The sequence below is a fragment of the Poecilia reticulata genome, linkage group LG8 (assembly GCF_000633615.1).
Source record: "Poecilia reticulata strain Guanapo linkage group LG8, Guppy_female_1.0+MT, whole genome shotgun sequence".
Lineage (NCBI taxonomy): Eukaryota > Metazoa > Chordata > Actinopteri > Cyprinodontiformes > Poeciliidae > Poecilia > Poecilia reticulata.
Genome location: NC_024338.1, coordinates 6,086,223 through 6,109,588, shown reverse-complemented (window position 1 = coordinate 6,109,588; position 23,366 = coordinate 6,086,223). Strand labels below are relative to the sequence as shown.

Genomic DNA, 23,366 nt, shown 5'->3' with positions numbered 1-23,366 from the left:
TGCATAATTCTGAAGTGGAATGAACATGTCATGTGCAAGATATTGCACATGACATGTTGCAAGATATTGCAACATTGTTAATTAACAATTAAAAATATTGTTAATTGTTTTAAATTAACAATCCATCCATCCATTTTCTTGCACCCTTTTTTCCCTCAGTGGGGTTGGGAGGGGTGCTGGTGCCCATCTCCAGCCAACGTTTCGGGCGAGAGGCGGGGTACACCCTGGACAGGTCACCAGTCTGTCGCAGGGCAACACAGAGACACACAGGACACACAACCATGCGCACACACACTCATACCTAGGGGCAATTTGGAGAGGCCAATTAACCTGACAGTCATGTTTTTGGACTGTGGGAGGAAACCGGAGTACCCGGAGAAAACCCACGCATGCACAGGGAGAACATGCAAACTCCATGCAGAAAGACCCCAGGCTGGGAATTGAACCCAGAACCTTCTTGCTGCAAGGCAACAGCTCTACCAACTGCGCCACTGTGCAGCCTTAAATTAACAATATTTTCATAAATTTTTTTTTCAAAGTTATATGTTTGTGATCATTTCTAACTAATACTTCTTTAGTCAGGTGTTTTTAATTGAGGGAATATTTATGTCATTTTTCACCAAAATAGCCGTCACAGATAGACAGAGTCCACAGTATAGTAAGTATAAGTCATGTTTCCTAGGAAACATGACTTGATGGTTTTTGTTTTTTTTTAAAAATAAATTCTAAATTGTGGTAAAAGTAGACAAAGTGGCAACCTTTAGATAAGAACTATAGAGGCATAATAAAATGCATTCTATGGATTTGTCAGAATATTATTAATTTATTTGTTTCCTGTAAAGCAAAGTGATGATTGCTTTTAATGAATAATTACTATTCAATTTCTGCTGAAGTCATAGTTCCTCCTCGTCTCCTTCTTACTGTTGTAACATGAGTCAGAACAGGAAACGTTAAGTCTTTTACAATAAATTATGAATGAAGAAATTGTGTACATTTCTCATTGTTCTGAAATATTTTCGAGTCTCACATGTTTTAACGTAAATCAGTATTTATGTCCAAACCAATCTTGCAATCTTGAAATAAACTAGAGTTGATTATAATGGAATTGTTTCTATTGAGCAACTTGGTTGCTACTTAACGGTACTAAACATTAACCCGGCCTCAGTCGGTGATTGGTTGGCCACCGTGTCAATCATAGTGTCCTGCGCTGTCATTGGTCAGCACACTGCAGCTATGAAAGCCCTCTGAAATGTTTATGGGTCTGGGAAGATTTCTGAGCGGACTTCAACAAAGTAACCAAACGGAGGAAAGCGCTACATTAACTTGGAGTCCGAGCTGGAAAATATGCGCTAGTCTTCGCCTGTGAGCCGCTGGACTACACAAGAAACACTCCGTCATCATGGAGCTGGAGGAGAAGAAGAAATATGGTAATTGTTTAAAGCTCCGAGCCATGCTATGCTTTATTTGTCCGGTTACCTTATCATCAGTTACATATTAACCAGTTGTTGGCTGACTCCACGCGACACAGTTTCTCACGGTGACGTAGTGAAAACAGTTTTAGACGCATAAGCTCTCAGTCTCCTGTTTTCTCCTTTAAAAATAAAAACAAATAATTGTACTTTGGTAGCTCGTATAAAGACTACTTTATCTCTCGTGCTTTGTACGTAAATAAATAAACGAACATAAGACTTGAAAGATGTTGCGCGTGATGCTTTCGTGTTAAGTTGGGGCAGCACTTCGTGCGTTGTTAGGATGAAAAGTCTACGTCGTGCTCGTCCAGTTGCTGCCACATTCCTCAGACTGGTATGAGAGGCAAGCAGGGGCAAACTATCTATAGAGCTAATAAGTCAGCTGCCAGTCTTTCTGTTTTGTTTCATACCAAAGTGAGCTTTTGGTAATAATGATATGTGTCTTGTTAAAAATAGCGCCTGTCCAGCGCCCTGGTCAGGTTCAAGTATTCATTCCCCTTAAAAGGGTTCACTTTTTGTAAGGTTAATAAAATGTGACTGACCAACATAAAGCAGATTAAAGGTGTGGCGTGCATTTTGTTTTTAATAACCCCTCGCAAATATTGTCTAGAGACAGAAACAGTAAATTCTTCTTTGCAAAATAACAGTCTCAGTCAGATTGGATCGAAAGTATCTGTCTTGCTGCTGATTCTAAACTGTGTTTAGGTCTGAGCTTTGACTTGGCCAATCTAGCATATGCATATGCTTTGTTCTAAACAATTTTGTATGATTAGTTTCACTATTTTGTTGGAAGGCAAACATTTTCTGCAGCTAATAAGTTTTCTTTCATTACTTTTCCATTTACCATTCCATCATGTCTGGCCAGCTTCAATCATCTCTAGCTTCGTTTCCATAAAAAATTCCACTAATGTCGAAATAACACAATTTCACAATTGCAGTGTTTCAGTTAAATAGATAACAATGCAGCTAAAATCACTTGTGAATAAGCTTGTTAATGCGTTATTAAAAAAAACATGCCATCATCCTCCTGCCACTTCCTGTTTGTCTTCTTCGCCACCGGTAACATCTGGTTGTTGATCATATGACTCGTGTGATGTGGAAAGAAAGTGCTTCCATTGCTGTTTTGCGAAATATATCTATTTCGATATGGCCAACAGATCGTATCGCAAAAAGTCTTGGCTGAAAACTATGCGCTTTTTTTTTTCAAAATTGGTGCGTTTCCGTTAATCTTGTAATCCCAATTTGTGGAATTTTAAGCAGCTATTGATGTGGAAACGCAGCTATTGATGATCAAAAATATCCAACACAGTATGATACTCTGAACACCGTGTTTCACAAGCTAGTTTTAGTTTTTTTTACCAAACGATTCAGGTTTGGTCTCTGAAGGTTATTGAAATAAAGTCAAAATGCCACTTTATTACTTTTTGTTGGTCTAAAAAGTCAGTCTAAATAACAACACATAGCAAAGTAGTACTGAAACGAGTTTGTTTACACACAGCTTGGCAAGTCTTTAGGTGGTTTTGAGGTATTTGTACAGCATAAAGTTTTTCGACAGTTCCCCTGCAGGATGCTGACGAGCAGAAATGAGAAACACAACCCTTCCATTTGCTGGCATCCATTCTGTTTTCCTCCATTGTGTGCCTGCACACACCCATTTCCACTCCGCCTGCCACATGATGGCTAATTGATTCACTTAGCCTCCAAGAAAGTTTGCTTTCTCTTTTTCCTCTTCCTCTGTTTCCCTCTCTCTCTCGCTTTCTGAGTGCTTGCTTCTTGCAGGAACAAGGCAAGTTTCAGTTTAGTACCATAACACAGAGCAAAGAATATGTGTTTGCATGTTGGCGTGAGGGAAGTAATTGGCAGTGGCTTCGCTCCAGAGCTCACTTTTGTAGCAACAGCGATTTCCCTGAGGAAACGTACCCACAAAAACACTCAAGCTAATATTTCGAAATGCATCTTCAATCCTAAAACTGACTCGGAGAGAAGGAAACGGCAAACAACCTAAAGCTCTCCAGAGCACAGTGGAGGATTTTCTGAGTTATTTCAGGGTCTGGTTTGTGAAGAAACCTCAATGACAGGATCTGAGAGCAGCTATGCAGACATGCCCTGCTAAAGATTAGGTGTAATTATGTGCCATGTGTAGAGAAGTGGTTTTGAAACCTGAGCCGAGTGCTTCTTTGTTGTGTACGTTGAAGTCACTTTGGCCTACATCTGCAGATTGCTGTGAGCTCGTTTCTTCTGATATTTTTTGAGGTTACCTCTAGCAATCAGTGACAACCTGCTCTGCTACTGCAGCCACGTGCTTCCACTTTGATGTTCTCGATAGGCCACCCACAGAAACAAAAGCATGTGACCAAACTTGTGCAGAACCTAAACCCATCATCAGCATGTTCAGAGCTGGCTGGAGACAGCTTTTATCTTTGAAGAATAACTGAACGCCAAATCAGGGGTCTCCAAACCGTAGGCCTTGAGATCTACTGTCTTGTTAGCAGGCCTTTGCCCGACTCGATGGCATGCTGAAGAGGTAGTGGAATCATTTGATTCAGCTGTGTGGAACAGGAAAAGAGCTGCTGGAGAGACGTAAATCTTTCAGTGTGTAGTGATTCGATTTTGGCTTTTAGGCCATGATTCAATTCAGAAACCAATTTTCCCATTCAAAAGATCAAGAGATTTTGTTTTAATTATGTGACTGACGAGACGAAAAGACAGTGTAAACAACTAGAACATTTATTTAAAGCCAATCTTCGAGGTTCCAGACTGTGTCAGATTCTATCAGTGTATCAAATCAGCTTATATTGAAACAAAAATAGGTTTGTGCATATAATTATGTAACTTAAATCACCAACATTAGGTTAGCATAGCTGCCTGGGCTATAACGTAAATGAAAAATATAAAAAAAATTATTAAAAATGTATATGGTGTGGACGCACAATGCATTACGCAGTATTTTCGAGAAATTGATAATTGAGCATTTTAAATTTATTCAGAATTCCCACGACTAATAATCTGGAAACATTTCATTAGACATTTATGACTTCTTGGTTTTGTGGGATATAAATATGATGCGACACAGAGGCTTGTTTCCTTTAGCCACGTTAGGTGTTTCAACACGAGCGTGACACTGCAGTAGCCCTTTAGTAAATTACTTTATATTCTTGTACAATCCAAACTATCTAAGTCCCTCAACTTTCCACTTCTTGGAAAAGTTGGTTTTGTCTCATGATTTCCACTAGTCAATGTGAGACGTAAAAAGTCATTGCAGAGCAAAGAACCGACTGGTTTGTGCAACTAGTTGATACTGCTGTTACTCTAAGCAATAAAAGTCCATAAAGATGTAGGAAGAACTCGACATAATATCATTGTTGTTGGTTCCCGTTTACCACATGTTGTTCTTTTATTTGAACCGTAATGTTAGTGAGGTGTAGTGATCCAAGTGTCTGTTTGGGTTCCAGGAATAAGTTGATTGTGAGGACCAGCTGGGGTGCTGTGGTGGCGCAGGGGTTAACCACCACCCACATAAGGAGATCTTATTCCTCAACGTGGCTGTCGCAGGCTCGATTCCCGGCCTGGCGACCCCCACCGCATATCCTCCCCCTCTCCCATTACCCACCCTCCTGTCAATTCACTATTAAATAAAGGCTGCTAGAGACAATAAAACCTAAAAAAAAATTGTGAGGAGCAGCACAGCTCTTGTTCAGAGCTAAAAACAGATATTTGTTACACTGTAGGTTCCCGGCAGCAGAGAGCAAGCGCCTATTTTAGTTGGTTCTTATCTACTCAGCCGACCCAAAATACCATCACCACCAAAACGGATACATACACAATATTTGTGAATTAATAATTAGCCACAGAAGATTGTTACTGTACAACTAGTGCCTTGGAAAAGCATTTGAACTTGTTGACGTTTGTTATATTTTCCCTAGTTTTAATCACAAATTTCAGTGTTAAGATAGCACTTCTTAAGCAGCGTGCTAGCTTTGACTGGCTATGTTCACACAGCAGCCTGAACAGATGGACTGGTCCAATATGCTCTTTTCACTCACCAAAACATCAAATTTGTACCACTTCCATATGTGATAGTACTAACTTGGATACTTCTCCAATTGTTTTCAAAGTGTCTGCGGTTTCACTTTGCATTTTATCCAACATTTGCGTAAATGCATCATAATTCTTCACCAGAAGAAGCCAGACACGGAAAATCTGGACGTCAACAATGGCTGAAAGAAGCAGTGGCGACACTTTGGTCAGCCGTGTCACTTTGGAGAAAACAGAGGGCTTTCCTAGTTCCCTAGAGGATTCATGGATAGTTTATTGTGTTGCTTCCTGAGTAGCTCCATAAATAGATCTGAATTTGGTCTGAAAAGCAAGGATCGCATCCAGAAATCCACGCCCTCTGTCCCTAATGAAAGACTATCACTGACGGATGCGGCCATAACCCAGAGTTAAAGGTTTCCCAACTGCGTCATCTTGATAACGGATTCTAGCATAGTGTTACTGCAATAATAGCCAGCACATTCCCAGCCAAGAGATACACATCATGGAGACAGAATGGACCAGTCAAAGTCCAGACCTGGATCCATTGGAGAATCCATTCAGTCTGGCTGAGCTTGAGCTGTTTTGTAGAGAAATGTGCAACGATTTTTAGTCTGAACTTTAGGTTGAATGCAAATAAGCACCACACATTTTTTTAATTATTATTATTTTCACTTCAGCATTGTGTTTTACTGTGTTCACTGAATTCCTAGTAAGTGGAAGTTTGCAGTTCTAAAATGACAAAAATGTGAAGAAGTCCTAAGGTTGTGGATACTTGTGCAACACACTGTAGTTGCATGTAGGCTTTTGACGGGGAGATGACTCGCCACAAGAGATTTGAACATTTCCGTCATTACAGAATGTGGAGGGAGGAATCAAGACAATGAGGGGAGGGAAGTCACAGAATGTTGAGACTCATCAGCTTCAGTGTCTAGTCTAAAGATAACATCAACTCCTCGGGTTCAGGTTATTCTAATCAAATGTCGCTTTCTTTTAGAATCTGGGCAAAAAGTAGATGTTTTAGTTATTTCTTCCCATTTCAGCAATTTTCCTTTTTTTTTTAAGGGATATTTCATTGGAGATAACAGCCTAACACTATGGAGAAAGATTAAAGCTTCTCACCAATCATAAAAGTTGTGGTTCTACCTTTGAAGCTCTCTAATTAGACATCATCCCACATGTCTGACGAAAGGAGGATTTTGAAATTAGAGTGTGGGATTACTTCCATGACTGGGTTGCTCTGCAGTTTCCCAGTGACGGCCTCGTCCTCTGATGTGTCGAGTTGATGCCGGAACTCAAACCAAACCTGGAATATCGGCATGTCACAAACACAGACGGCTCTGCGCCAGCGGGGGTGGAATGAGAGCACATTCCAGTGGTTGATGACTTTATTTATGTGATTAGATGTTTTTCAAGAGAAACGTTATCAAAGGAATGCTTGTCAGTTGCAAACATTTGTGACTGAAAATTGAGGCAGTCAGGTCTGTTTCATTTAGGCGGTTTGAAGCGTCTTTGTCAGACCAAGTTAAATGTATTGGTGGACGATGTAGAAAGGATAACAAAGTGACAAACAGAAATGGAGAGCAATGTGTTTGTTAGCAGATAAGGCATGTCCAAGATATTCAAGTTTATTTGCATTGACAAGCACTGACAGTTTGCACGAGGATCAAAGCATATTACCAAATATTCCTAATGTCTCTGATTGCATTTGCTATTCAAGACATTTTTTACCACATGATAATCTCAAAAGTACATTCGGTTTATCCTAACCCTCTTTTTCTTTTAATATGTGACAAGTAAACTTAGGTCTGTCGCAATAAATCAATTAATCACATAATTAATTAAAACGAATAAATTTCCATTTGCATGATTCATTGTTTTCTCTCCAATCGAATCATTTACATTTAGTAGTGATGAGTGAAATGGAGAAAAATGCAATCTTTAATTTTATTATAGTGCTTAGTAGAAGTTTAGATTTTGTCTGTCAGTAGAAACATTGAAAGCACTGCTGTGAGAGCTGGAATACTGGCCATGAAACAGGAGGAGGTCAGATGGAAACTTTCTGTCATTTCATTTCTTCCCTCTCTTCTTCTCTCCCTCAACATCTGAGGAAAACATTTACAACACTTTGGCTTTGGTCCGTCTGAGCTTTCGTTGTTTGAGTAACAGATTGGTTTAACACGGTCTAAATGCAGAACAGAGGGAGCGGATCAAAGCATCCGGTCGCCATCAAAGACGGCTAAAAAAAAAAAAATAGAGCTTCTGGATTTTTTCCTCATTGAGTTCCAATGCAGTGTCTAAAGGTCTCTTCACAGGGGGAGACCACGCAGCACATCCTCCTTACCAGCAAGTGATTGCCTCAAAACCCCACACCTAAAACTAGTCAGTTATAAACACGTAATGCCGGAGTTTTCCATTCTTCCTGAACACATCCCAAAAATTTTCTCCCATCCCATCATCCTCATGTGCTCGTATGCTCGTAAAGCACAACTGTGTTTTTGTTGTGCTTTTTTTTTTTTCTTTTATATATTTTCCCGGTGCAGCATGAGGTCTGTGGGAAAAGGGTGGAGACTGGTGACCTGCAGGTAGGTGGAAGCAGTTTGTTTTCTGAAGGAACAGAAGAGGAGGCGTGTTGCAGGTTATTCAGACAGGTCGGACTAGTTTTGCGCTCCGTTTGCGCTCCACTCTCTGTCATTCACTGGCAGGAGCAGAGTTTAACTTTTTCTGTACATCTCGGCCCTGAAAGCGAGCTTCAACATGTCAGCGGAGGAAGAACGCTATGGAAAACACGGTAACAACTCTTCAAGCTTCCATTTGATCTGTGTTCATCAGAGTTATGTTTGTTTGTGAAGTAGAATGAGCCTCAGTTTGTGTTTGTGGGGAGCCAGCTACTGTTGGCAACTTTTTTTCAATGCTCAGGTGTGTTAGAGCAGCAAGCTGGACGTCAAATCTGCTTCCAAAACTGACCTGACTTTTTTTTTTTTTTCTGTTTGTCGTTCTGGAAATGCTCCGATGGGATTTCAAACATTCATCTCATAGCTTGACTGGACAGCATGTCAGACATGACAATCTGAAATGGCAGCACACATGAAATATGAGACTGATGCCCTTTTTGACAGGAAGTGGTTGGAGGCTTGCTGTAGTATTTGCCTCAACTAAACGCATGCAGATCTATAGGAAGATACAATAGAAAGTCATGAATTTAGCTTCACTGTTTATACTAGTGATTTATTGCTAGAAATGGTAATAATGTCAGTAATCATTTTCATGTTTTACTTTTGTCTTTAATCGTCTTCCTTTACAGTTTTTATGAAGAAGGGTCTTTGAATTCTACATTTATTTCTGAAAAACAAATGTCTTCATTGTCAGATGGACATTCGCTTAACACAAAGCATGGCTTGTATTATGTAGCCGCAATTCAAATATAAAGTAGGGCTGCACCGATTGTGCTTTTCCGGCTGAGCACGACTTGCCAATTCCGATTTTACCCAATACCAGTTTATTTATATATCTATATTTATTTTTGTCTGAAATGTAGCTAAATATTGCAAGAAAGTTGCTGTTAACTGCAAACATGCAGACATGACCTGGTGGGTGAGTCCATCAGTCAACCTTCTCTCTCGGTAGATCAGAAGAGGACAGTAGCTGATTTTTAGACCTTTGACAATGCAGATAAGATGAGTTTCACATTTAAATATTTTTTTGGCCTTAAATTAATGCAGTAGTAGCACAGATTAAGACAGGAGAAGGACATGATATGACTTTTGCTGCTCTTACAGACACTGTTATAGTGATTTGTCTGATATATCTGTGATGATGTGCCACTTCTTTCCTCTGGTTCACTTCCTCTTTAAGTTTGTCCTTTTGCTGTCCCACTGTAGGCCAACTGTTACCGTTTGCTTGCGAGTGAACCGTCCAAGACTCACATTTTCTCCCGTTTGGTTTGCATCAGAGTGCAGACAAGCTTTCATGCCCAAATGAAGTGAAACATTTAACCCTTGTATGTAGAAAAGGGGTCCAACCGACTCCACACACGTAAAACTTGTATCATTTGCCATAGTCCTCTACGTTTGCCTCAGTCCTCGCACGCACAAGGGTTAAGGAAAGAGAGCCTGCTCTGGTGTATTTGTTACAGATTTCACAGAACCACAGAAGTACAGATTCAACTTGTTAAAATAATGCAGTTAGACAGACAAAAATATTAAATCCTGCCATTTTAAAGACTAAAATACCTGGTTGATAATACATTCTTCTCCAAATCCAACATTTTCATAACATGATGTAACCAATTCACACCTGCTAGACAAGTTGAGATGCAAAGTATTTCCAGTGAGAACTTCTCCCGTGTTACTGTAGCTTCACTTGACCTCCAAATACCACAGCAGGCTCAGGAGAAGGAAAATGAAACTAGAGCAAGAAAGCTTGTGTACAAAGAAGTCTCACTTTAACATAAACTGTAGATGTGTATCTCTGTGTGTGGGGCATTTCAGGTTAAGACCATTTAGTGAAGTAACCAAAGGTAGGTAAAGTAACTAGATACTTCAAAATATAGTATTACTCAAGTATAAATTAAAAGCATAATGCAGTAAAATGACTCATTGAATAAATTTTTTCTCCCAATTTATTCAAGTAAATGCAACTAGTTTTTGCATATCTCTGATTTTGGGACATAGTTTGGCATACATGTCCCCATGGTTTGATGGAAAGTAAGTTCTGGCTCAGTACTCCTTGTAAATATGATCGGTTTAGTCAAAGTAAAGCACGGGGGCAGATTTCTCGTGGTTGTGCTCCGGCTTAGTCACCGGGGAGGTATTCAGTAGGTTGCTGCTGGGCGTGTTGCGCTTGAAGGGAAACATCAGCTGACAGAAGAAAGGCAGGAGGAGAGGAACTGTCTGTTCCTCTCCACGGTGAGCTGAAATCAGACTGACTTCAGGTCACCATGGGTTGACCTGAAATCAGTCCGATCTGTACGGAGTTCCACAGGGTGGGAAACGCAAACGGGTTTGTACAGGAATCTGTTTGTTGGCTTAAAGCCCCATGAAACCAGAAATTGGTTTAATTCTTAGCTCTTGTTAATTTAGAACCACCAAACTACTGAAAAACCCATGAAAAAATTCTGGATAAGCACTAAATTAATTATTCAGGCAGTTGCTAAAATAAGCTGGTTAACATTGGTTGGTGAAAGTACTACATGGTGATTATATGGTGTTATCATGTATGTAAGTCACAATAAATTAATTGCATAAGTTCAAATGAGCTTGATGATTTTGATACTTTTGATGTGACTTCATAATATATTTTATTTATGGTTTTGGTTGTGTCTGGCTTTTATTTTTGTCTTTTTTTTGTTCTTTTATCTTGAATATTTAAAATATCTTTCAGTTCATGTGTCAATTATTTACAAAATTGAAATTTTAGTTAGATTTTTTTTTTAAGAAAATGTTTAAGATTAATCTAAAAATGTCTGAGGTTTTTTTGTTAAAATTTATACCATCACAGTACACCTTGATGCCACTAACTTTTTTGATTATTCTTTTTCTCCCGTTTCATAATTCTGGTGGGAAGTTATCTTAAGTTCATGCTTCCAGTTCTTCCTTTTAATACCCTTACATTCTGGATGGTCTTTGTTTCCTGCAGGTGAGCCCTTCAAACACGACTCCTCCTTCAAGGGACCCATCCAGAACAGGTGAGGCCAGGACTACAGGGTTGGATTTCTCATTGTGTCGCTGATGAAAGCTTTCATTCACCGTTTTCTCCTCTGCAGGTCCTGCACCGATATTGCCTGCTGCATCCTCTTTATTATCGCCATACTGGGCTATATAGCAGTGGGAATACTTGGTGAGGAAGTATTCACAGTCCAGTTTGCCAATTTTTTTTAAAAAAAGAAGAAAAATAAAGTTATAAGTTGTAAACATTTCCATTGAATCTTTGTGCTTCCAGCCTGGTCCCAGGGCGATCCAAGGAAGGCAATCTACCCAACAGATAGTAGAGGCGACTTCTGCGGACAGGCTGGGACTCCGCTCGAGTGAGTTACTTTTTAAGCAAATCTAGATATGAAACTACGTGTAGTGTATAAAAGATCATATTTAAAATAAACAAACTATGCTGAGGGGTAAGTAAAGCCTAGTGGCCTGCTAGGATTTTAACACACTGTGGGAAACTCTGTGGTTTAGGCTTTGTAAAACGGCATTAGATAAAGAAACCCTTCAAACTACCTTTCAGTCTTGGAAACTTTTTCCAAAAATGTTGCATAAAATATTGTCGACCAGAAAAATGTTCTTTTCCCCACAGAAATAAGAGGAAGTTGTTCTACTTCAACATCATGAAGTGTGCCAACCCCGTGGTGCTGCTTTCATTCCAGTGTCCAACCACACAGGTGTGAACTCGGCCATCTTCCGTCTCCTCAGTGTTGTGTTTAGGGACCTGGGGAAACTGGGATATTCTAGTTTGTATTCCTTTTGCATCACAACTTTTTTGTTGTTGTTGTTGCTGGATTTTATCCTCCCTGCTGCTATCTGCACTTGACAAATCTTTTCTATAAATGTTGATCCTTAGCTGTGCGTGGAGAAGTGTCCCGACAGGTTCATGACCTTAGTCAAAGCCCTTAAAAACGACAAAGACTTTGATTACTACAAAAACTTCTGCAAGGAGACTGCGACACGTTCAATGGTGAGATCCCCCCGTAACATTTTTTAATATCTAGATTAGCGCAGATTAATCTAATCACCGTTTCTTCCTTTGCCTGTTTTTGATCCTATTTCAGAGTTTACCAGACATTGTTCGTGACGGTCTCTGTCCCTCTATGCTGTTCCCCAGCAAGTCATGTAAGTGGATTTTGTACTCCTGAAGCTGTTGCATTAAATGCATACAATTGAATGCATTCGATTTGCAATATTAAAAATGATATTAAACAATTGGTTCTAGAACAGATACAGTCGGTCTGAAGCCTTTTGCCTGATAACTTGATAAGGTCCCAAAATCAGATTGCTAATCCCAAATTAGCTCCCTTACAGTCCTTGACTGTTTTTTATAAAAGATCACTGTAAAAGGGGAAATTACACAGCGCATTCAAAGCTGAACATTTGTAGGCCACACCTTTCAGATTTCTTCTATGCACTATTTTGGTCAATTGCATTAAATCCCAATAAAATACACTCAGGTTTGTGGCTGTAAGGGGCAAATCTATATAAAAGTTAGCTAGCTAGCTAATTGCTACTGAAACTAATGCTTCTGATGGAACTCTAAAATATATTTTAAAGAAATTCTAAATTTTTATAGCATATTCTTTGTTGACAAACCTTCAATGCTTCTATATACCTAAGTGTGGTTCTTTCTTCCTTAGTCACCCGTAGGTGCTTTCCAGCTTTGGGATTGAAAGGAGGTGTAGTAACTGTCGGAAACAGCACCACGTTTATTGATGGCAATGGAAATGAAAGGGAAGCTAAAGATCTTGTGGATGGAGTAAAGTGAGTACACAGCAAATCCCAAACGCCTCAAAAGCGGTTATTAAAACATGGCAGCGATCAGGTTTCACACTGTGGAAATGAATCTCTTGTTAGGAATGCCACTGTGGTCATGGAATCTCGTCAGGTGGTTATGAAAATATTTGAGGATTACACGCAGTCCTGGTACTGGATCCTTATGTGAGTAACTATTTCTCCTTCTTGTCTCTTTAATTATGTCTTTATTTATTTTCTACCTTTTCTACTTTAAAGGGAAAGTATTATGTAAAATCTACTTTTTTGAGCTTCATATTGCGTTATGTTATTCCCTCATCAAAAACATACCTGGAGTGTTGCCTTGAATCTTTCATGCATGTTTGAGAAAATCTTTAATCTCCCTGGGCAACCACTCAACTGTGCAGAACATCTGGGTGGACCTAGCTCCATCTTGGAGGATGAACTTCCTCAGTGTTGCCGTTTACGAGCTTCTGCCTCACAGAGCAGCCCTCCCCCAAGATTCTCCTACTCAACTCCTTCAGACTAGCCAGCAGCAATTAGCAAACACCTGGTGGAGCTCTGCATCTACTTGGCTCAGAGGAGCTGCTTCTCAGTGCAATGCTGGTAAAAACATTGCTAAAGGTTTAATAGTTAAATAGCCATGTAGCAGTGACTTCCTGAAGGTGGAGTTTCAGAAAGAGCAGGAGCTTCTTAAAGAGACACAGACCCAATTTCAAGAAGTTAAATCACAAAGTGAAGTTTCTTGAAGTCATTTTTGTTATAAAATGCCATATATATGTCTCGACTGACACTAACATACTTGATTGTGTTATAAAATGACACTATATGCCTGGAGAACGTGCAATACTTCCCCTTTAACTGTCAACTGTGTTCACTGTGTGTGTTTCTGTGCCTAATGTTTGAGCCTTCCTCTGCAGAGGGCTGGTTATCGCCATGCTGCTCAGTCTGCTGTTCATCGTCCTCATGCGCTTCCTGGCCGGCGTCATGATCTGGATCATCATCATCGCTGTCATAGCTGTTATAGGATATGGTAAGGGCCAGAAGCACGCAGTTGTTTTACTTTCCTCCATTTTATTTGATTTTTCTGTGGTTCTGCTTTGGAATACATTTTTGAAAAGTTGAACAAAGTGGATTCAGGAAGCTGGGGCATCATTTTGTTTCATGGCGACTACCATACAATCTATCAGAGAAATTGGTATTGCAGAACCAAAAATGGAGCAGGGTGGAGTTCTGCAGGGCTGATTTTTAGAGCAATGCTCAGAAGATGAGCAACATTCCTGAAAGTTAAGCTCATTGGGGGCATATCATATATTTTCAGTTGTATTCTAATTAACCTAATTAATATTGATGAAACTTCCTCTGGCTGTAAGATGTTGTTCTGCCCTGGTGGTTTGTACGACGTGGTCGGCTGCTGAAATCAGTAAACGATTAAGTGGTTTTTGCTTCTCAATCCGGCCAAGCCTGTAGTTCTCCAAGTTGGAGTAGCTTCTACTGTTCCCACTTTTCAACTTGTTTGCCATTAATGTGATACTTTAGGAATCTTCCACTGCTACATGGAGTACGCCAACCTGAAGAATGAGCCGGGCGCCAACGTGACTCTACAGGAGCTGGGCTTCCAGACAGACTTCACCATCTACCTGCAAGTCAGACAAACATGGCTGGCCTTTGGTGAGTGATTAGAAACCTCCACCTGTTCTCTGTTTGGTTTGGATGAGTTCACTCTCTTTGGTTGGTTGTAGTGATCATCCTGGCCATCATGGAGGTCATCATCATCCTGCTGCTCATCTTTTTGCGGAAAAGGATCCTTATTGCCATTGCTCTCATCAAAGAGGCCAGCAAGTAAGATTTCATCAGAAATTAATTAAAGCCCATTGCTTTGAAGGTGTTTCCACTTAGAATTTATTTAGTTTTGGGTTTTTTTGTGCATATTTGACATTTGTGAAATCAACTTTTCCCCCCATTATAAATAAAAACATAATTCCTGTGTTAAACTGGACAATTTAATGAAATTCCCAGAAAGATCTTAGCTGAGTGACAACATAATCAAGTACACCCTGTTCCAACTGGAGAACTAGTGAACCGAGTCCTTGTGAACTCGGCAAGAACGGACTTACAGCTGTTCTTGCAGGTGTGTACTTGCCAAGAACACAAGAACGTTCTTGAGTGATGAGAAGCGATCAGAGAAAGCTCTGCTGTTGCCATACGAACAGCATGACGGGAACACTTTGGAACTTTCTGAAACCTTGGCAGAACCTGGACCATGCTAACCTGGATTTCTCTTTTTTTCCAGAGCCATTCGGTATATGATGTGTTCCATGTTTTACCCGCTGTTCACCTTCTTGCTCCTGGCAATAGTCGTCGCCTACTGGGCCGTAACTGCTGTGTATCCTTCACTTTGTACTGTTTGTCTGATATTTTTGATAAACAGTTGCATATAGGTGCAGTAAACCAGCACGGATCTGAAAGTAAGGAGTAATCCGCAAAATGAACCACTTGTCTTCTGTCGCCTGATCCTGATCAGCCAGCAGGGGGCAGCCTTGCAAAGAAACGGCTTTGACTCTAGATAACCTGACCTTACATGTCTTCAATGGAAAAAAGCAAACTTTTTTAACAAAGTTCAACAGGCATTTTACAATAAGTGAAATTTTAGTTTTTACCTGTTATTTCTTTCTTTTTTTTTTTTTTTTTACAGCAGCAGTATGTCAGCACCCTCCTAAAATAATTACCCAAGTTATTTTTGCAAAAAGATGATTTAAGCAAAAAATAAAAAATAAAAAATTAGACTTATGTTATGAGAAGCTGAATGGCTAAAGTTAGATTTCTACCATCTAATCCCAGTGCTTTGTTGTTTTTGTGCCGTTTCATTTAAATTAATTGAATTATGTAGACTTTTACAAAAAAAAAAAAAGCCAAAGTACTTTACAAAGAGCACTAAACAAAACAAAGAATAAATGAACCTTTTAYCTCTTAACACATTTACACAAAAGCTCATCTTTATTTACACTGGGCATGGAGGTGGGAGGGATCTTCCTCTGAGCAACCTACTGAAAACAGAGCATGTTAAGTGCATTGAGTCCAGATGGCTGTCTATAAGTGGTGTAAAAAGGAAAAAATAATGTAAACTTAAGCTGCGTTTCCATTACAAATGTGCACATCTGCTAATATTGATAAAACACAATTTCCATTAAATAAGAAATGCAATTAAAATCACACATGTATAAAATCGACAAGTTGTTAAAAAACATGCCGCGCCATCAACCTCCAACTGCTTCTTCGTGGTTTCTGCCAGTGGCAACATCCAGTTGTTGATCATGTGACTCTTGTGATGTCCAGTGTCTCCATTGCAGTTTTGCCAAGTAAACCAATTTCAATATGACCATAAAAAGAACCCCACCTCACCCTAGCGCCAAAACTTTCAATTGAAAGTTGAGTTTTTCACAGTTGCTGTGTTTCCATTAAGCCATTTTTTAAATCTCAATTTGTGCAATTATATGGTCTATGGAAATGTAGCTTTTTTTTTTCTTTTAACACTTCCTTAGTTTACCATCAAGTCAGACTTTTTTCTGTTCTCCGTGTGTGATTCCCACAGGAAGATCATTTATGACCTCTGACCTCCTTTGTCCTTGTAAATAATAATTAGACTCTGTGTGAATATTGGCCCAATGATGGTTCAATGTTTCATAAAGTATCCTTCACGTTAAAATGCTGGTGTTTGGAGGTTTGATCCCCGACAGGCTAGCAGTAAGCTTCGGTCTATTGTTGCATTTACCTTGACAGAGCAGCTTCTTGTCCACTTCCAACGAGGCCATCTACAAAGTGGTCAATCAGTCGGATTGTGTGCACTCTGGAAACGTTTGTGTTCATGCTGTAAGTTTTCCATTTAATCTCATTACAGTTCTTTTTAAAAGCTGCCTCAGCAGCTTGGTGCTAAATCTTCTAGATCCTTCTGATGCAGTCACTCCTTCCTCTGTTTTTCAGAACTATTCCACGAGTAAGATGAAAGTGGATTGCCCGGATTCACAGTGTAATTTTGCCTACTACGGCGGAGAAACGGTTTACCACAAGTACCTGATTGGCCTGCAGTTCTACAATGTCTTCCTCTTCTTCTGGTGCGCCAACTTCGTCATCGCTCTGGGACAGATGACTTTAGCTGGGGCTTTCGCCTCCTATTACTGGGCCTTCTCCAAGCCAGGCGACATCCCCAGCTTCCCGGTGTTTTCCGCCATGGGGAGATCTCTAAGGTACATTTGATCTATAAAATACTTTGTTCCATCTGATGCCATTTTTTTTTAAATAAGTGATCTTTTGATTGGTTACTCAGTACTTTATTACTCCTTTTTTTTTTACCAAACATCTTTTCACTTTTGTGTAATTTCACAGATGTTTATTTTTACTCGAGTAAAATATGTTGAAGTTGTGCTACTCTTACCTGAGTACAGTTTTTGGCTACTCTAGCCACTTCGGCCACCAGGTCACATCGGCACCTACACAGTTAACAATAGTTACTCCAACTTGACAACTTTTTTTGAAATATTTAGCGACTTTTTTGAAAAAAGAAAATTTCCCAAATTAGAAAAAACACGTCAGGTTTTTAAAAAAAACAAAAAGTGATTGGCCTGAAAACTGCAATTGGTGCACTCTTACTATTAAGCATTAATATTTGCTTTATTTTCCTCCTCCTTTCTTCCCGCCAGGTATCACACAGGGTCTCTGGCATTTGGTTCTCTAATCCTAGCAATTGTTCAAATCATCAGAGTTCTGCTGGAATATTTGGACCAAAAGCTGAAAGGTGTGTTTCTCTGTGGAGCCCCATGTTTGTTTGTCCCTGAGACTGACATGTCCTTGAAGTGGTTTCTAAGTTGCTTTGGGTTTAGGTTTGTCTCTTGAATTTGTCACCGACAGGAGCCGAAAACAAATTTGCAAAGTTCCTGCTGTGCTGTCTGAAGTGCTGCTTCTGGTGTTTGGAGAAATTCATCAAGTTCATGAACAGAAACGCCTACATTATGGTGCGTGTTTGGTGAAGATATATGTTGAAGGTCATACATTAGAGTTCACTGACCACCTTCTATGCAGACCGTAGTTATTTATTAAATGCTATATTGTAGAAATTTGTTTAAAAAATGAAGAGAAAATCTTTGATCTGTTGTGCTTTTAATTTTTTTTCAAATTATTTACGGTAACTACACTAGAGGCATTGTCACACTGTGTGTGAGAAGGAACAACATCCTGTGTTGCTCAGCTCTGCAATTAACGATTTTACAAATGTCAATAGATAGGAATAGTGGAAATGTTACCAATAGTTGTGGGAGTTGAATAAGATTCTTAATCACCCACATTGCAGATTGTGGACTTGCCACAATCTGCAATACAAAGGCTCCAGCTCAGGACTTTTGTGTATTATTTTTTTTATTTTGCCAGCGCATTAAAATCAATGTAATTAATCAAACTTAACAAGTTAAAGTCCCAGTTTTAGTTAGTAACTGTGAAATCCATGACGGCATTTCGTGAATTAAACTCAGAAGCTTAAAATTGTTAGATTTTTCTGTGCATCCCTAACCAATATATTAAGTATTTTCTGCATAACCCCTAAATTGTGTCAGGGTACAAATTCTTCTTTTTTTTTTAACGAACAATGTCAGGGAATTACCGTTTTAGGATTCAAGAAACTAGCAAAAAGTTTACCTCTAACTAAACCCAACATCAGCAAAAGTAAATGTTTGCAAATCTCTTCAATTTTGATGACTTGAAACTAAGCCAAGATTTGTTCTTTGTATTACAAACAGCTTTGGCTTCATTTACTGAATGAAGATCTTTTCCCCTGCTATTGTTTATGTGCATGTTTGGCCTCTAGGTGGCAGTCCACGGCAAAAACTTTTGCGCCTCTGCAATCAGTGCCCTCAATCTCCTTGCTAGAAACCTGCTCAGGTAATTGTAAACTCCACCTCATGGTGTGAATTTTTTATTTTACTTCTTTTGTCTTAATAACCTGTTTAATCCTGCAGGGTTGCTGTCGTAGATAAGGTGACAGACTTCCTGTTGTTTTTGGGGAAACTGCTCGTCGTTGGGCTTGTAGGTGAGTTGGTGTTGCTTTTAATAGTGATGCAAAAAATCAATCTTCACAACAACACAAACAGAACCACTAGTTTTTTGCAGCATTTTTGCAGTTAAGTACCAGTGTTACTGAATTTACTGTTTTTCTTCTCAGGGGTCTTTGCCTTCTTTTTCTTCTCTGGAAGAGTGAAAGCATTTGAGAATACAGCGCCCAACCTCCACTATTACTGGGTGCCAATCCTGGTGAGCAACTCGGGTTTTTAAAAAATTGATCAGTTTTCAAAGTTGAATCTGTTCAGGAACAAGTCGAGGTTGGTGTTGAGTCGGGTTTCATTCCTCGTCTTGAACCTGGCTGTGTGTTTGTATTATGAATGACGGCCCATGGCTCGTGTTTCCCTGTCCAGACTGTGGTGATTGGCTCGTATCTCATTGCCCACGGGTTCTTCAGCGTATACAACATGTGTGTGGACACACTGTTCCTCTGTTTCTGTAAGTCATCACGGTGCTATATTGTTCACACAGTCACTGAGATCGAGCAACTGGCTCCGTCAAACTTTTCATGACTTTGCTCTTGGGTTTGGTGCTTTCACTAATTCTTAAATACTTTTAATACGGTGTACAGCAGCCACGTTTCTGCATGATTGCAACATATAAAAGCTTGGCTAATTTGTTCTGTATTACCTGAAAGTTGTGGCTGCTTGGTGATTAACTTTTAATTTTCAAAATCTGCAATGTCTTTGGGTGCTTCTGCTTGCCATTTGACTTTCTCTGTTTTTGTCTCTCCTCTTTCCCCTCTCTCACTTCCATTTATCTTAATCCTGCTATTTCTCAATCTACTAATCTTCTGCTACATCATTTAACACACACACACACACGTACACACATGCATCAAGGTGAAGACCTGGAACGCAATGACGGCTCACCTGCGAGGCCTTATTACATGTCAACAACTATCCGGGAGATTCTGTGGAAGAGCGAGGTGGCAGATCCGAGCGCCTCTCCTGCACTGCAGCCACAGGATGAAGACGGCGTGCTGAGAAATCCCCAGAAGAAGGACGAACTTTAGAGATGAGGACTTTGTGCTGAATTAGAAGTACAACAAGAAGTGTGGTGATACTTTTTTCTGAGGAGCAGAAACATTGATGAACAATGCGACAAATTGCCTTAAATGGAACCATTTAGTTATCAATAGCCGTCGAAAAGCTTCCTTTTTATTAATATAGAAAACTTAAGGTGATGATTAAATGTAAAGCGTCCGATACAAATACAGGTATCGCCAAATCTGATTAGTTCCGCCGATACTGATCCGATACAGAAAAATGGTGCTGAATTGACAAAAATCTTTTTATTTTTTTTTAAAACCAAGTGGACGAGTACAACACACTTAAATACACCAGTAGCTTCACAAGCTTGGTCTAACGCAAAACTAAAATGCAACTTTCATTCAAATAAATTAGGAATAATTCAGCACCATTTTACTTGCTTGGTTTGGTAAAGACCAAACCTCATGTGGTTCTCACCGCTCAACAGTTGACGTTTCCGTTACTTATTCAGCAATGAGAAATTTGGTCAATGCATTATCGTTTGAGTACTTTTGTAAAATGTTCAAAAGTCTATGACGTGAATGATTTCTGACAGGGTTTGATTCTAATCTGAAGCGTTTGCTTTCAATGTGCAGTAGCACAGCAGTGTACTTTTCTTCTTTGTGGATAGTGTTCATCTCCTCAGTTAAACGAGTGGGGAAATCTGGCTGCAATTTTGACACTTTCACCTTCTTAAATGGTTGCTTCTGCAACCAGTGGAAACTTGACGGCCACGTTGTGCCTCTGGTCCTCCATTTCTACTAAAACTATAAAACATCAGTTAGCTTTAAAACTAATGTCCATTAAACTACATAATCCTGCACTTTATTTCAACACTAAGCCATATTTCATTTTACTCCATCTGTAGCTGCGCTCCATTGACCATATAATTGCGCAATTTAACACTTCAAAATTAAAGCTGCTTCATGGAAACGCGACAGTTTTGGAAAAATTCTTGTTTTTTGATGAAATGTTTGTTAGAATGCAGTTTTGATTTATTTCCCAAAACTGTAATTGAAACACTTTCTTTGCATCACACGAGTCACATGATCAATAACCGGACGTTGCAATTGGTGCAAAACAGAAAGACAGGAAGTGATAGGAGAATCATGGCATGTTTTTAATTATCATGTGAACAAAGGTATTCACATAGRATTTTAGTTGCTTTTCTTATTTAACTGAAACACTGCAACTACAAAATGTCTTTTTTTGACATGAGCAGAATATTAACAGAGTTTTGAGATTTGTAATGGAAACGCAGCTGCTACTGACACTTCCAAGACGAAGCAAGGTTTATGTTTTTTATTTTCTAGGTTGTAGATATTTGATAACTCTTACAAACATATTGTTGGTGGAACAGTTTCCTCATCCATATGAACAGTTCACTGTGATGAAGAATGAATTGAAAATGTCTCTGACTGCATGTTTCTGTTTGAACTATTAAAGCTGGATGCATTTTTTTTCCTATTAAACAAACAAGTTTTTGTCTCTGAAACTTCCCCCTCCCTATACAGTACTTTTTGAACTGTTATGCTTGGTTAAAATGATTCTGCTGCTTGATTAGTTGTTTTTTTAACTAAATCTTTTTCAGTGGAGGACCTGGAGAGGAATGATGGGAGTTCTGAGAGGCCATACCTGATGCCCGACAGCCTCCTTAAGATCCTAAATAAGAAGAACAAGACCAGAGCAGCGGAGTAGAACTTTTGATCAAACCGTACAGCTCCATCTGAGACCAGTCCGCTAACTAAGAGACACTGTGGCTTTCAGGAACACTTTGCCAAAGATAAGAACCAAAGTCTCTGGATCATCAGGATTTGCGTGACGTCCTCTCATGTCAGATGTATTTACTTCGTAATGGTTCGGGGCGTCTGTCTGCATCACACACCATCATGTCCGTGTTTTCCTAGGTTTTCCAGTTAAGTGAATTTTAAAGTCTTTGATATAATCGTTTTCTTTTGTATTGCATGTTTTTAAGAGTTTTTTTTTTTAAAATCATGCACATTTTCTTGAGCATTTTTTATGTTGTTATATGAAGGTACATGGCAACTTCTTGATGTTTAAAGTGCTTTTACAGCTTCATGTGTAATCTTATTTTATTACTTGATACTGAAGCCATCACACTGCCAGAGGCCTCCTCTACACTTTACATTATGGGAAGGGTTTTATTGGATACAAAAGCACAGTTTACATAAATGTACAGGTTTGTGTTTGGGACATATGCTATATTTGTTTAAAAATAAAACTGTTTTATACATAAAAAAACTATCCCAGATGTCATTGGAGTCATTCACAGCTACAACCTAGAAATAGTCCATATATTCTGTCTCTGTGCCAGTAGTAGTTTGTGCTGCATTAAATAAATGTCACCAAAGTTTTACAGCATCCTTAGTCGTAAATTTGCACACCTAAAATTAAAGCTTGACAAAGTCTTAAATTCCTTTTTTTGTTTTTTTACTTGGCATTAAATGCGTTAATCACAGATCTTAAATTTTGTCATGGCATGACCATTTAATGTAGAATATTCTTTTTTTGTTTCGTTTCCTCTCTGGACTTTTCAGACAAAGGTTTTAGTCGCATACAGGCCTTCAGTGCTTTCTGTACCTCAGGTGATCGATAACAAGCTGCTAATATACCCCTGATTGCTAGCAAAGGGTTTTTTGTGTCATACGTGCAAATTTATTGCCAGGTTGACTGGAAGACGTTTGTCGTCGCCATTGTTGAGAGCATGTACAGAAGAAAATGTACAGATTTTCTTCTGTACATTTCTGTAGTAATTCTTAGTCGTAAAAAGTCTTAAATTAGCAGAAATCCTATTTTAGAAGGTAAAGAGAGGACGCGAAATCATTAAGAAACCATAACTAGGCTGTTTTAATGGTAAGGCATGGGCCACTTAAAACATATTTAAAACAAAGCAAAAAAATAAACTTTGATGGAAATGTTTTTGACACCAACACATTTTAGGTCCTTTTAACATAAYGAAAGTGCAAAAGCTGCTTTATAACCAAGTCGACTTTCAGATAAAAGTTAAATTAATGCAGAACTTAAAAAAAAAGAAGTCATAATAGAGTTAGTTGAAATCAGGAGTAGCGTTAGCGATAGAATAAGTACATTTAACTTAAGGAGCTGCCAGTTTTTACAGCGTAATGACCGGATAGGATAGACTTATTTCTTTCTGCTATGAACCCAAAGCAACAAGACATTTACACTTTTAATTAATTACCAGAAGTCATTATTGAGACATTCACAAATATTTTGTCATGTTTTGCTAATAT

General features: G+C 39.1%; 1 protein-coding gene across 5 annotated transcripts; it reads left to right on the top strand.

The window, feature by feature from the left end:
* Nucleotides 1–1,231: 1,231 nt before the first annotated feature.
* LOC103468344 (choline transporter-like protein 2) lies at nt 1,232–22,350 on the top strand. Of its 5 annotated transcripts, XM_008415359.2 has the most exons (23): nt 8,121–8,292; nt 11,139–11,187; nt 11,266–11,339; nt 11,442–11,526; nt 11,793–11,877; nt 12,057–12,170; nt 12,265–12,325; nt 12,844–12,967; nt 13,061–13,144; nt 13,879–13,991; nt 14,498–14,629; nt 14,701–14,800; nt 15,252–15,344; nt 16,744–16,828; nt 16,940–17,202; nt 17,656–17,750; nt 17,864–17,967; nt 18,813–18,886; nt 18,964–19,034; nt 19,167–19,255; nt 19,417–19,501; nt 19,906–20,105; nt 21,686–21,775. In XM_008415359.2, the coding sequence occupies exons 1-22, from the start codon at nt 8,259–8,261 to the stop codon at nt 20,076–20,078; spliced, it is 2,187 nt and encodes a 728-aa protein (XP_008413581.1). In that variant the 5' UTR covers nt 8,121–8,258; the 3' UTR covers nt 20,079–20,105; nt 21,686–21,775. The 5 variants fall into 5 exon arrangements, with proteins under 5 accessions (XP_008413582.1, XP_008413585.1, XP_008413581.1 ...); XM_008415360.2 differs by lacking the exons at nt 8,121–8,292; nt 21,686–21,775 and adding an exon at nt 1,232–1,427 and having other exon boundaries at nt 19,906–20,201; XM_008415363.2 differs by lacking the exons at nt 8,121–8,292; nt 19,906–20,105 and adding an exon at nt 1,233–1,427 and having other exon boundaries at nt 21,686–22,350.
* Nucleotides 22,351–23,366: the final 1,016 nt, after the last annotated feature.

Bases quoted from the DNA above. Each gene is read 5' to 3' on its own strand.
- LOC103468344 (XM_008415359.2), top strand. From the start codon at position 8,259: ATGTCAGCGGAGGAAGAACGCTATGGAAAACACG. The intron at 13,992-14,497 runs GTAAGGGCCAGA...GTGATACTTTAG, and splicing joins CATAGCTGTTATAGGATATG to GAATCTTCCACTGCTACATG. The intron at 17,751-17,863 runs GTGTGTTTCTCT...TGTCACCGACAG, and splicing joins TTTGGACCAAAAGCTGAAAG to GAGCCGAAAACAAATTTGCA.